We start from the raw sequence: 13189 nt of genomic DNA on the forward strand, positions 1-13189 counted from the left end.
TTCCATTATACACAGATAAAAACCATGATGAACATTTTAATGTACTTCCCTTAAATAAATATGAGATCAAAATTTAACTCTGGCTTAATTTGGAGAGTGGTTGAAGAATTTCAAGTAATTTAAAATTATATATATATATACATTTTAAATATATATATATTATGTATGTATATATTCATCTAAGATATTCACTGAAGTTTTCAAATACTTTTTCTAAAGTTATCCCATTTCTTTATATGGTGACTATGAAACATTACAATTATAAGCAAAAATTTGGCCCATTTGTCTAGTCGAGAATTGAAAAAAATTAATGTGATTTTTATATAATAGAAAATTCATATTTTTGCATGCTTCAATTTCAATTTTTTTGTTTAGAAAGATAATATGTGGCCACTATAAACAAAGCAAATAACAAAAGTAGGTAATAAAAGTAGGTAACATCTGTTGAGTGCCTTCTGTATACCAGGCATTGCTGTAAGGGTTTTATTTATATTAACTCATTAAATCCTTAAGAGAACTCTATACGGCACAGACTATTATTCATTATCTCCATTTTACAAATGGGAAAACCCAGATTTCAAGAGGCTAATTCACTTGAATTCTGGGTTTACCGGTTAAGCCAGACTAGCACAGTTTTTATTTATTCATTGAGTTGTTTGTTTTAATGGGAAAATAAAGATGAAGAATTAGGGCCTGCCAAGAACATATTATATCTTCATTTCAGAAAAGAAAAGATAGCTCCACATGATGTTTTTTTAGATTTAAAAAAAAAAAAAAGGTGAAGGTAGGGGTGTGAATGTAGACGTCAGAGGATCTGGACCTGGCTGAGCCTTTGGAGGACAGGTCAATGGATCACAGTCAAGGACATGTAGTTACTCAAGGAGAGGTGAGATCCAAACTCAGGCAGGATGTCCCCAGAGCTCAGTTAACCACTCCCTAAATTGCCTCTATAAAGTATAATAAGGAAAGTCTTCAAGAAAAAAAGCCAAAAGTCCCCTGATTCCATGAGTCAAAGACAACAGCTGGCATCATTTGGTAAGTATATTTCCAGACCCTTTTTGATGCAAAGCTTAACTGCAGTTGATCTAAATTTTGCAGACTATCCTATGATTGCCTTGGAACATGAGCCCATGCAAAACTTGTGAGAAACTTCCTTAAGGCCATTTCTCATTGGTCTCCATATCTTTCCAGAGAGTATCATGAGATATTTCTCATCATCCCCTAGGTTCTAAGGAAGTTTGAGGCTTTCCTGCCTTCTCCTCAGCAATGCAGTTATGATGCTAACTACCAGGAGTTTGGTCAAATTTCACAGCAGGCACAGCCTCCCTCCACCCACCACATGTACAAAACTACACTCACTTCAGACACCAGCTGATCGCTTCCAGACCACGCCCCCCCCTTCTGACAACTAGTCACAAATTCAGGAATTCCCACTATCCCCTCAAATTTGATAATTAGCTAGAACAACACCAGAGAACCCAGGAAAGCACTACAGTTTTTACTGTAGCTTTATTATGAAGTGTACAAAGCAGGACCAGCCGTCGGAAGAGACTTATTGGGCAGGTTCCAGCAGGGTCTTAAATGTGGAACTTTCGGGTCCTCAGGATGGATAACTGTCCCTCATGTCAATGTGTAATTATCAACCAAGGAAGCTCGCCTGAGCTTCTGTGTTCAGAGTTTTTATTGAGGTTTCTTTATGTAGGCATGATTGATTGGATCATTGGCCAAATGACTGACTTAGTCTCTAGTCCCTCTCTCTTCAGGTTCAGTTGATAGCACCTGGCTCAAAGCCCCAACTCTCTCATTACAGGGTTATTCCTTCCTGCAGGGACAGCCCCCCAGCCTGAGTTATCTTGTTAGCACGAACTTCAGTTTGATCCAAGGTACCCACCATGCATAACAAAGACTTTCTTATCTCTTAGGAAATTTCAAGGACTTAGAGTTTAACTCTCAGATGCCATCAGCCACATTCTTTACAACCTCTCCTCCCTCTTAGCATACAGCTGCAAAGCTATACAACTACCTAGCTGCAGCCTTAAATCAGCTCATCAGAACACGGTACCACATCTCTCATGTTGCATTGTCACTTAGCCCCTTTTGTTTCTGTGCTGTTCTGTGGGAAAAGGGCCATGGGGAGCTGGCCCTTTGCTGTTCTTGCTTTTGTTATCTATGGAAGTAATAAGCTGTCTGAACTTTAAAAAGCTTGTGGGGTTTTCTTTTTGTTTTTAATTTTTTTTTTCTTGTTTTCTTTTTATCAGCCAAGTCTGTTAGCCTTGCTTGACCTGTCATAAACAGAAATAAAATCTGCAAGAGGACAATTATGGGTGATTAGGTGTTTAATTTGTTTTGGCCATTTTGATTTATAAGAACACTCAAATGAAGTTATTCAGTAGGCTAGATGTGAGCCTGGAGCATGAAGGAAAGAGGAGAAAGGCAGCTATGCAGTGGCAAGGAAGGACATCAGAGGAGAGGATGTGTTCTTTAAAAGAGAAAGTGTGAGAAGCGGAAGGTGATGGATGACTTTGATGAGAGCTCAGACTTGAGCAGTCATCAAATCTTTGAGTAAAAAATGGCTTTGGGGGTGTTGTATCCAGCCTCTCACCTGACACAAGCATCTTTTCTGCATCATGCCAACAAATGATCATACAGCCAGTGTCTGCTTCAAAATATAGGGAGGAAGAGTGAGGCCACTGAATGTCAGGGCAACCAACTCTATTCACACAGATCTGGGTGTTTTGGCATTCTTCCTCATGTTGAGCTTAAACCTGACTTCTGCTGTTTTTACTTTCAATCCTTTACTACCTCATGGAGCACCTATTCACATAGCCCTTACCCATTCTTTGAGATAGACATGCTTTGAAGTCAGCCAATGTGTCTCCCCTGGGTTTTGACATCAGCAAATTAAACATCTGCCTTCATCGAAAACTCACCTGGCCTGGTCTCGGTTCTCACCATCTTGGTTATCTTGCTATCTCATCAGCATCTTTCTTAAAATAAAATATCCACATGCATTTGCATCAGTAGAGAGTACAATGAAATGACTATTTCAATAAAATATGTTATTTTAATTTCTACTCTTTTTATAAATGTATTTTTTAAAGATTTTATTTATTTATTTGACAGACAGAGATCACAAGTAGGCAGAGAGGCAGGCAGAGAGAGAGGAGGAAGCAGGCTCCCTGCTGAGCAGAGAGCCTGATGCAGGGCTCCACCCTAGGACTCTGGGATCCTGACCCGAGCTGAAGGCAGAGGCTTTAACCCACTGAGCCACCCAGGCGCCCCTATAAATGTATTTTAACCTTAAATAGTCTTCTTTATAAAGTGAGCTGAGGGGGATAGGAAAATGAAAGGTATGTTAATGCCTTATTCTGTCCTCCAATGGAATTTTAAGTGTATTTGTGTGTTTGAAATAGTACTTTTAAATAATTTTATTTGGTTTTGTATTATGAAAATAATATATGTTTATGGTAAAAAAAATGCAAATAATACAAATAGTATAAAGGAATAAAAAAAATCCCCCTCTTTGTCACATTTACAATTCCACTCCTTAAAGGTAACCATAATTTAATTTACTATATTCATCTAGAATTCTTTTTCTATATTAGGCATCTTTCCATAGATCCATAGATCTATGGATCTACCTCATTCTTTGAAATTACTGCCTAATATTTTATTATATGGCCATGCCGTATAATAAAATGGTCAGTTATTTACCAGTCCCTATTAATGGACATAAAGTTTCTATCATCTTTTTTAAAAATTTCATAGCAATACAAAAACGAAAACTTTGTGTGTCTTTGAACATTTGAGAAACCTATCTGTAGGATAAATTTCTTATAGTAGAACTGCTGTGTCAAAACTTGTGTATGTCCTCAAGGGTACACCAATTTACATGCCGACTAAGAGCGTGTTGTAATGTTTTTATATGCTAAACTTTAAAGTAATTGCTAATCTAATAGCTGATAAGTGAAATATAATTTGGGCTGGATATTTTCTGTGTGCCTCATCAGATTCACTCTGCACCCTTCTGTCCCTTGTTTTTTGCCTCAGGAAGACAATCTGTATGGACTGTATCACAGGCTCCTGTGCCCTCTTCTAGCTTTCTATCTGTGAAGAATGGAACCATACCAGGAAGAGATGGGGATGTTGGGTGCGGAGGAGAGTTAAGTTGGGGTATTTATTTATTTATTTGGGCTCCCTTCTTGTGGAGTCTCTGTGAGCTGGCTGTGACCTTTAGGCAAAGGACACAGCTCCTCTCCCCTCAATCTTCTCTGCCTTTGGGTTCAAGCCACTGGTCCCTCCTCTTGTCTTCTTGAGCATAGAGGGGTAGTCTGCCCCACTGAGCGAGATATTGTTCACTTTTGAAAAGAGTAGTATTGTTATCAAGCCTTCCTCCAAGTACCTAATTTGAATGTTCTGTTTCCTGCCAGTTCTTGTGCCTGGGAACTCAGCCTAGGGAGATGCCCTGCCCTCCCAGTGATTCTGCAAATTACGTAAGTACACATAACCACTCTAGTAAATCTCTTTGTTCTAGTTAGAGCAGGTTCTGTGGTTCACTCCAGCTAACTGGTTGAGAATGCTAACTAGTTAGGTAATTTCTACCTAAGGATAACTGAAAGTCCAGCAATTCATTTGTTCGATAAGCGTTTATTGAGTTCCTAGGATGTGCTAGACATTGTCTTGCTATTGTAGATGGAAAAGTAGACAAGATTATAGATACAGTTGTTCTTCATGGGGTTTACAGTCTGTAAGACAATGAATACATATGTAATATTATTTTAAAGAGTGTTGAATATGCCATGAAGAAAATAAGGTCAGTCAAGGGGAGGGTGAGTGGCTACGCATATTCTGATATTTTATAATGAGTGTTCAGATGCAATGTGAGCTTAGAACTGAATGATGAGGAGTGCAAAGATCTTGGGCAGATGTGCTCTAGGTGGCAAAGGCTCTGCACTTGAAATAGGTCGTATTAGAAGAGCAGCGGGAATACCAGAGTGGCTTTAGGATGAATGGCAAATATTATGTGGTCCACTTGCTCAATACCCATTGCTTCTTCTCCCTCGTTGAGAGAGCTCTAAGGAAGGAACCACCACTTGTCTAAGCAAATCATAAAAAGCCTTTTCCAAACTGTCAGTGATTTAGACATAGACATATAACTTGGATCTGGCCAATGAGACATGAGAGGGAATTTTGTGGGGCCCCTTGAGGGTTTTTCTCCCTGGGAAGATACAGGCTTGAAGGAGAAAATTCCTCAGTCTCTTTCCTTCTGTTTTTGCTTTGCAAAGCTCTTTGTGAGAATGTGATACCTAGAAATGCAACAATCTAACAACAGTGAGACAGCAAACCAGGTTTAAAAGACAACAGATGAAGACGACAGAGTGAAAGTCTGGAAAGAGCCTAGACCCTAATGATATTTTGGATTTTCCAAACCAACTGTAGCACTACCCACCTTCAGACTTCTTAATTAAAATTTTATAGCTTGGGTCACGATTAAGTGGGGTTTTTGATCCTTGCAGTTAATATATTAACTCATACACATAAGCAATAAATGTATAGGGAGACAAGGTAACCAAAGTAAGAAAGGTGGGCAGGAACCCATCATGCAATGTCTCTTGGGTCAAGGCACGGAGTTTGGATTTTATTTGAAGGTTAAGACATTTTAGCAGATGACCAAGTCAATGCAGCCATATGATATAGATCTATAGTTATATTATATCTGTATCTATATACTTATTATGTATAGATGAATATAATTTTTATTAAACTAATATGATTCTAATTATATTTAACATTTCCTTTCTACTATTTAGAGAAATTACTATTTAGAGCCAGGTTAAAAGAAGTGAAATGTCTTACAAATAACTCATGAAACATCTTTGCTGAAAATCCCAAATGTTAAGAATCTTTAATTATGTCTGACCTCTTCTGTTTAGGAGAACCTTAGCACCATTTCTAGGTATTTCTTCTGCTTTCTTTAGTCATGTCAGAGTCTTTACCAATTACGTTCTGCTTCAGAGACTTCCAATTGCCCTCTGAAGCCCTTATCTCCCTTTGAAATAGCCCCCAGTTTCTGCCTCAGCCTTGTCTCTTTGGGAAGAAGGCAACTTCCTTTTATAAGCATGGCTAGCCTAAATACCTTGGGTGTTATTTTTCTCCTAGCTAGCACCAGAAGAATCACAGAATAAGGTAGCTCATTTAAAACATTTTCCTCATGGTTGTCCTGTTCTCCCATTCAGGAAAAAGATTATTGGTTACCATGGCAACCAGCTTCCACAGCATTCCATTCTAACTAACCACACAGGTATAGCATGAGCTTTTACTCAACGTTCTTTACTGTCCCTCTCTGTGGATCTGCATATTTTTCCAGCGTGTTTTCTGTAACTGCTGTTTCCAACAATCAAGCTGAAGTTAAGTCAGGTAATTTTTTCAAAGGCACTGTATCCCTATCTATTGTAAATATTTTAAAAATTCACATATGTGGTTGTACAGTGATTTTCTCACAGTGCCAACCAGAAACTTTCTGGTACATTCCTTAATAAGTCTGGGGTTACATTTGCATCTATTTTTAATCATATTTAGAAAACAAATCATGAATTTACAGTAAAAATCAGAGCAAAAGGTAATTTTATGAGATTATCTCCCATGTGTCCTGTATCATAGCTTTCCTGAGGATAATTCTCTGACTTCCCGCCCTCCACCACTACCAAACCTTCTGATAAAATAGTGCACAAACTCAGACGAGTAAAAAAATCGTCCTCAATCCATCACCTTGGAGATGCCACTTACATACTTATACCCCTGAGACCATTAACAACCTTGTTTTTGTTCAGAACATTATTAAAAATAATAAAACATGGTTTTAAACAGGCCAAACACAATTTACTGTCACCCGATATCGGTTATGTTGCGGAGGAGGTGGGTTGACTTTGGAGAATCAACTAGATAAATTCTGTTTCCCTCCAACTCTTCTATTCTTTTTATTATTATTACTTCTAGTCTTTGCTGGTTATTTAGTTTCTTCATAATTCCATGGCATAAACTAGGAATCCTGAGATTTCTATTGTATGCTGAGATGTCGTTTAATCTATTATTTCTACCTATGATTTTATTTGAAGCAATAGTTGTATTTTAGTAATTAAAACGAGGCAACGTGAAAGGGAGTTTCTATTACATAATGTTAAGCAATTAAAAATAAAATCTGGTTTTAACCCTCTTTCTTGTAAAGTCTTTCAATCTCCTTAATGTCTTTTCATTGAAAAAGACACATCTTGTGACCAGTCTATGAACATCCCATTGAATATTGCCATCTCCTATTAAGGGCATGGAAGTAAACTCTGTAACTAAAACAGATGCCTTCGCCCACAGATTCTAAAATCAGAGGGTATTCATAAACCTCTCCACAAATTTTCAGAGTATAGTGGGAAACAGGAACTGTTAAAAATTTGAAACTCTACTAAAGTACTTTCTATCTCTTCCGGGAAAAGAAAATGTATTACTTTCTAGGAAGTTCACTACTTTAAAGCAATCAGGGTTGGAAATTCATGGTTAGCATTTGGGTTACATCACTCAATTTTAGATGATACTTACTTTTAGACGGAAAGCCATAGAATGGTTCTCTGAGTCCTCTCAAAACTGTTTTGAAATTACTTCAAGAGAGCAGAAAAAGCACTTACTTTATTATTACTATTTTCTGAGCAGATATTCCATGATACATAAAATGTTTTACTTCTGCCTTTGGGGTACACAGACATATGTATTCCTGATATACTAACCCGATACCAGCTAGAAAGACAAACTGACCAACTACTGGTAGACTTTTCCGGGTTGAGAGCAGAGGACGACATTAAATAATCACAAAAACTTTCGGTAATTACACCACGATGCACAATTAGATTTACATAGAACAAAAGCTCTCCATTTCAAGTCAACAAAAGAAGAGACCGTGTAGCTTTGAATAGTAGAGTCTCTAGTGAAGGGTTAGCATTCGAAAAGCAGGGAGGCAACTGACATGCTGTTTTGATAGTTGGGTAAAGATGTGAGGGGAGGGGCGCCTGGGTGGCTCAGTGGCTTAAGCCGCTGCCTTCGGCTCAGGTCACGATCTCAGGGTCCTGGGATCGAGCCCCATATCGGGCTCTCTGCTTGGCAGGGAGCCTGCTTCCCCCCCTCTCTCTCTCTACCTGCCTCTCTATCTACTTGTGATCTCTCTCTGTCAAATAAATAAATAAAATCTTAAAAAAAAAAAAAGCTGTGAGGGGAATAAGATTGTAAACCAGGGGAAATCCTGATGAAAGGATAGAATGAAGTGTTTGAAAATGGTAAAATGAGAGCTTTAATTAACATGGACTAATGGAAAGAGCAGTAAAGAGAAAAGTGATTTAGTTCAGATAGTAACTAGTTTGTGGAGAAATTTTATAGAGTAATAACTTAGTTTGTTTTAATTTGCAAGAGCCAAGGGACAACATTATTTGAAGAATGACAGTTTTATTGTTTTAATATTTTATACGTAAGAAGCTCCCATTTATCTGAAATATAAGTTAGTAGCAGTTTTTATTAATGTGATAATATATATTAGACAAATTGGCAAGCAGGGGTTTGTTTTATTAATCTTTGTTATAACCTTAAAAAAACTATCTTCAATATTTCAAATTATAAGCAAGTTCATGATTTTATAACGTAAAGATAAGCAGAAACTCTGATTTAGTTGCAAATTGGTCCTAAGTTTTTGGATGGTGTCCTTTATCATTGGGATAAACGTGGAAAACCACTCTCCTTAATGAGGAATCATGTGAGTAGTGTAATATTAAAAAACATTAAAAAAATACATGATATAAATTCGGTAGAGCTTTAACTTCTTTTATTTAAAACAAAAACACTGATATCCATTTAGGGCTCTCTAACAATCACTTCATAGGTTGGTAACAGTATGTCCTGGATTTTCCAGGTCACTTCTGACTTCAAATATTTAGTCTGTTGTCAAATGATGTGTATGGATTTTAGTTTGGAAAATGTGGTCACTGAGTTTATAGACCAACTCTGAAATAGCAGTGGCCTTTGGCATTATTTAGTAATTCTATTTCTGGGTCATGATTATCAAATTAAATCAAAGTTCATTATTTGAGACCACCCATTAATAAGCTATCGAAACATAAGGACATTTAAAAACTGTAGAAATTGCAATCTGAAAAGCATTCATAATATGATTTATTATAGGCACAAACACACATAACTAGTAAATTCATAAATGACTACTCACCCTTGTCATACAGGAAATGAAAAACAAGCCATATTGTAATTATATATTACATACCGTAGTTATATATATTAATATATATTACTTCGCTAGAAATAAAGAATGCAAAATAATCTAAATAAATTTGTGCTAATATTAAAAAAAATTTTTGGTGGTCTTCCTTATTTTTAATTTCCATAGACTGGACCTCATATTCTCGACAAACTGCAACTGAGAGGGTATTCTGGCATTTGCTATGACAATAATTATGAATGAATTTTTAAAGTTAAAATTGTCTCACTATCGTATGTCAAAATGCTGCTTTTCTGCAAATGAAAACATTTAGGTCATTTGAGGGCCTTCCTTCCTCCAACCTCAGTTACTATCTTTTATAACATTGTACCACTTGTTCGTAGTTCTGCTCTTTATTCTTTCGTGATTTGGGTGACCACTAAATGAAGAAAAAAAAGTTTTAAGTCTATTGTGTCCAGAATGGCATTTAATAACTCCTTCAAAAATTAAGATGATTTTTCCCAAGCGGTGTTGGAAATATATCTATCACCAGTGATCAGGCTCTCCTCCTACATTTCCGTGCTAGTTGAAACTTGAGAAGCCCGGGGACGCCGCTGCAAGAGAGGTGGGAGTGGGAGATAGGATTATCACCCGCTTGACACTTCGGCACTATTGCTACGAATGATTCACTTGGGTTTGGCACATTTGTTGCAAGGAAATCTCCTCCCGCCGCTTCCTTCTCGGGAGCTCCTTTCGGGCTGTCTCCTGTGCTTTGGCCTTTAAGGAGAACCGAGAGCAGGTGGGCACAGAGGCGCTCACCGAGTCCTCCTCCCCCTGCTCTTCCCTAATTTAGCAGTACTTCCGGCCGCGTGACATCATCCCCCGCACCCCGGTGACGAGAGCAGCGGGTGACGTGTGTGCGGAGAGGAGCGCGCTGACGTTGCTATTTAAAGGTCCTCCTGCGGGGAGGATGGAGACACAGCGCGAGCACCTGGTGTGGGGCGCGGAGGAAGCTGTGGCGGCCGGGAGCGGGGCCAGGAGACAGCGGAGGAGCAGAGCGCACGGTCCGCCCGCCGCCGGCCACTAGGGGTGGGGGGGAAGGAAGGACGGACTGACAGACCTGCCGGCTGGACTAACTCCCCACGAGGGCCGACTCGGCCCCTGACCACCAGTCTTCCCGCCGCCCTCGCAGCTGCTGCTTTCTCTCCCATCGCCCGCAGGGCCCCAGCGGGCCCTCGGGACGGGTCAGCGCCTCAGCCCCCGGCACCGACCCGCTGCTCCGCTGTAGCGGCCGCCTCCCGCCCCCTTCCACGAGCGGGGGGAGGGACCGCTCTTGCTCGCGGTTCTCCCCGCCTCCTCCCCCGCCCTCCGCAGCCTGCTTTGCCGCCGAGCTCCGCTCACGCGGGCGGCGCTGACCCGGGAAGCGGCGCCCTCCGCTCTGCGAGCTGCCGGTGGAGGCGGAGGCAGCGGCGGGCTTCAGGCCGCCGGGGCCGGCGCTGCTCTGCGGAGCGAGAGCTGGAGGCCGGCGGAGGTGGGCGGGTGATGGAAGTGTGAGGAGGCGGCGGCGGGCCCGGGGACTGTGAGGCGGCGCGTGGCTGCGGCGCGGAGCGCGAGAGGCGAGGAGCTCGGGTGGGGGCGCTGGAGCAGCGGCTCTCCCGCGGCTTCGAGCCCCGCTCCCCGGCCCTCGACGCGGGATTAGCCGCCCGCCGCGACTTCAGCTCAGTCCAACGCCGCCGCTCGGCCCGCCCTGGCGCTGGGAGCGGGTGCCGGGGACAGCGTGGGGCTTGGCTCTCTGATTCATTCATTCTCCGTCGCCGGCAGCCTCAGACCTGCAGTGCTCCGAAGAGAGGAGGAAAGAGGAGCAGCCGCGAATGAAGGGCCGGGCGCCAGCCGGACTCCATTGTGCTCGGCGGCGCGGGGCGGGAAGGGGCTGAGGGAGGTGGGATCGGGGCCCCCTCCTCTGCTCCCCAGCGTGCGCTGCGCCCCCAGCCTGCTGCCAGCCTGGAAATGGCTCCGTTTATTCTCGGGAGAATGAATCGATCCTGCCCAGCCTTCTCTTCTTCCTCCCCACCTCCTCTCTGCTCTGAGTCTTAGGAGGGGCAACATTTAAAAGACAGACTCCAATGTGGAGTGCCGTGCACATCGCGAGCTGTTGGGTTTGCACTTCGAGGAGATTTTTCTATATAGCTTTTTCTAATGTGAGCGCAGGGAAGCAGTGGCATTACTGCTTTTAGGATTTTTATTTTCTCGTAGGGATCTCTATAAAGTGCACGTCGCATTGGGTTACACGCTCCACCCCCAAGGGAACTGGCGTGGTGGAGAAATTTGAACCCGCAGCCTTAGTAGCACCATAAGGCCGAGTTACCTGGCTTTCCCAGAGTGTCGAGGAGGACATGAGCGAAATGACCACCGAACTCGTTTTTTATAGGACTCGGTGAAGCTGGATTCTGCGTTTTCCGACAGACACGTAGACTCATTTCGTGGAATAGAGTTGACCGCTGTCTCCTCCGCGCAGCATTTTAACTCTCATTTAAAGCAAATGCCGCCTCTGTTTGCACGTTTTGGTATCTACGAGAGAAATCATTTTACCTAAGGGAACTAATTGAATTGTCAGCACCACTGAAATACCTCCAGAAAAGGATCTCGGGGGGGTGGAAAAGCAACTGCGAAATAACAGACGGAGAAATTCCTTTGGAAGTTATTCTGTAGCAGAAGAGCAGAAACTTCAGAGCAAGTTTTCACTGGGCAAAATGGGGTAAGGATTTTTGTGCCCAACATAGCTTTGAATCTGTTTATGTGTGTTGTCGAGCGTTGGCGGTGATTGTGTTTTTGTGTTTTCAAACAAATCAGCTACTTTGTTACGCTGGTCGTACGTTAAAAATGTAGGTGTGTTAACTCTTTAACAAGTTATGTTTATAGAGTGACACCAGAGGTCACAATTAAGGAACCACACATACATAATTTGTGACCAGAATATAGTTTTATTAGGAATATTTAAGCAGGCAACACATTCTATACTTTTTTGGTCCGACTGCTGCAGCAGTTCGTAATTAAAATCGTATTGTCTTAGGTTTTGTTGCCGGTATCTTTGAGAGAGAAGTACTGCGTTCTCTCAGTACTTTGAGAATAATCAGTTACACAAAGGAACAATTGTAAAGTAATGAGTGGTTGGACTTCAGTCCTTGAAAATGATCCAGTGTAAATTGTGGCCTCCAATGTGCCCTCTGTTTTGCCCTTGAATATCCCAAGCTAACACGCAGAATTGATTTATTGGGGCATTAACAGGAAAGTCTCAAAGTCTTAACCGATGTGGTCTTCACAGAGCCGTGCTTGGTGGATCAGAGATTGAATAGGAAAAAGCTAATTTTCTGTTGAAGGAACTTGCACTTTTTCTCTATTTCTGCTCTTAAGCCAGGTCTTTGGTTTGTGTTAACAATGTCAAATCTACACCTTTCAGTATCACAGTCAGCCAAGAGTATGTTTTCCAACCTTTCATTAACTCTTCCCACAGTAACTTGATAAAATGCTAGTGACTCTTTGTAATGTAAGCCAGAAACCCCTAATGTATTAATGGAGTAATGATGTAGTCATTTCATTGAAGATTATCTATGCTTTTCTGTCAGAGGAACTTCCAGAATTTTCTCTTTGTGGTTGAACAAACAAATCTAAAGTGTTGTTAAGGGACAGGGATTGAAAGGATAGACCACAATTTATTGTGACAGTTTAGGGGGATGCATACCTCAACTTTATTTTTTGAAACTTTCAAAGGAAAGTTGTTGGACAGTACTACCTTTTTTGGTTGAAGTTAGAATTTGAAGTTTATTAGCTTGAGAAAGTTTGAAAACAGAACATGTTGTAGGAGTTCTTCATCAGGAACTAATGAGAAAGTGATAATTGTTTTTAAAGCTTAAATGACAAGTGATTAGAATATATATAACTTGCATGATT

The 13189-nt window shown here is 41.0% G+C and overlaps 1 protein-coding gene across 1 annotated transcript in view; it reads left to right on the top strand.

The window, feature by feature from the left end:
* Window positions 1-11870: 11870 nt before the first annotated feature.
* Window positions 11871-13189, top strand: part of HOMER1 (homer scaffold protein 1) — a 130869-nt gene continuing 129550 nt past the window's right edge. Inside the window, exon 1 of the mRNA XM_046000179.1 lies at window positions 11871-11996. Coding sequence (XP_045856135.1) covers window positions 11992-11996 — 5 coding nt within the window. The 5' untranslated portion in view covers window positions 11871-11991. The remainder of the gene's footprint in view (window positions 11997-13189) is intronic.

The sequence above is a fragment of the Meles meles genome, chromosome 3, assembly GCF_922984935.1.
Source record: "Meles meles chromosome 3, mMelMel3.1 paternal haplotype, whole genome shotgun sequence".
In the NCBI taxonomy this organism is placed as follows: Eukaryota; Metazoa; Chordata; class Mammalia; order Carnivora; family Mustelidae; genus Meles; species Meles meles.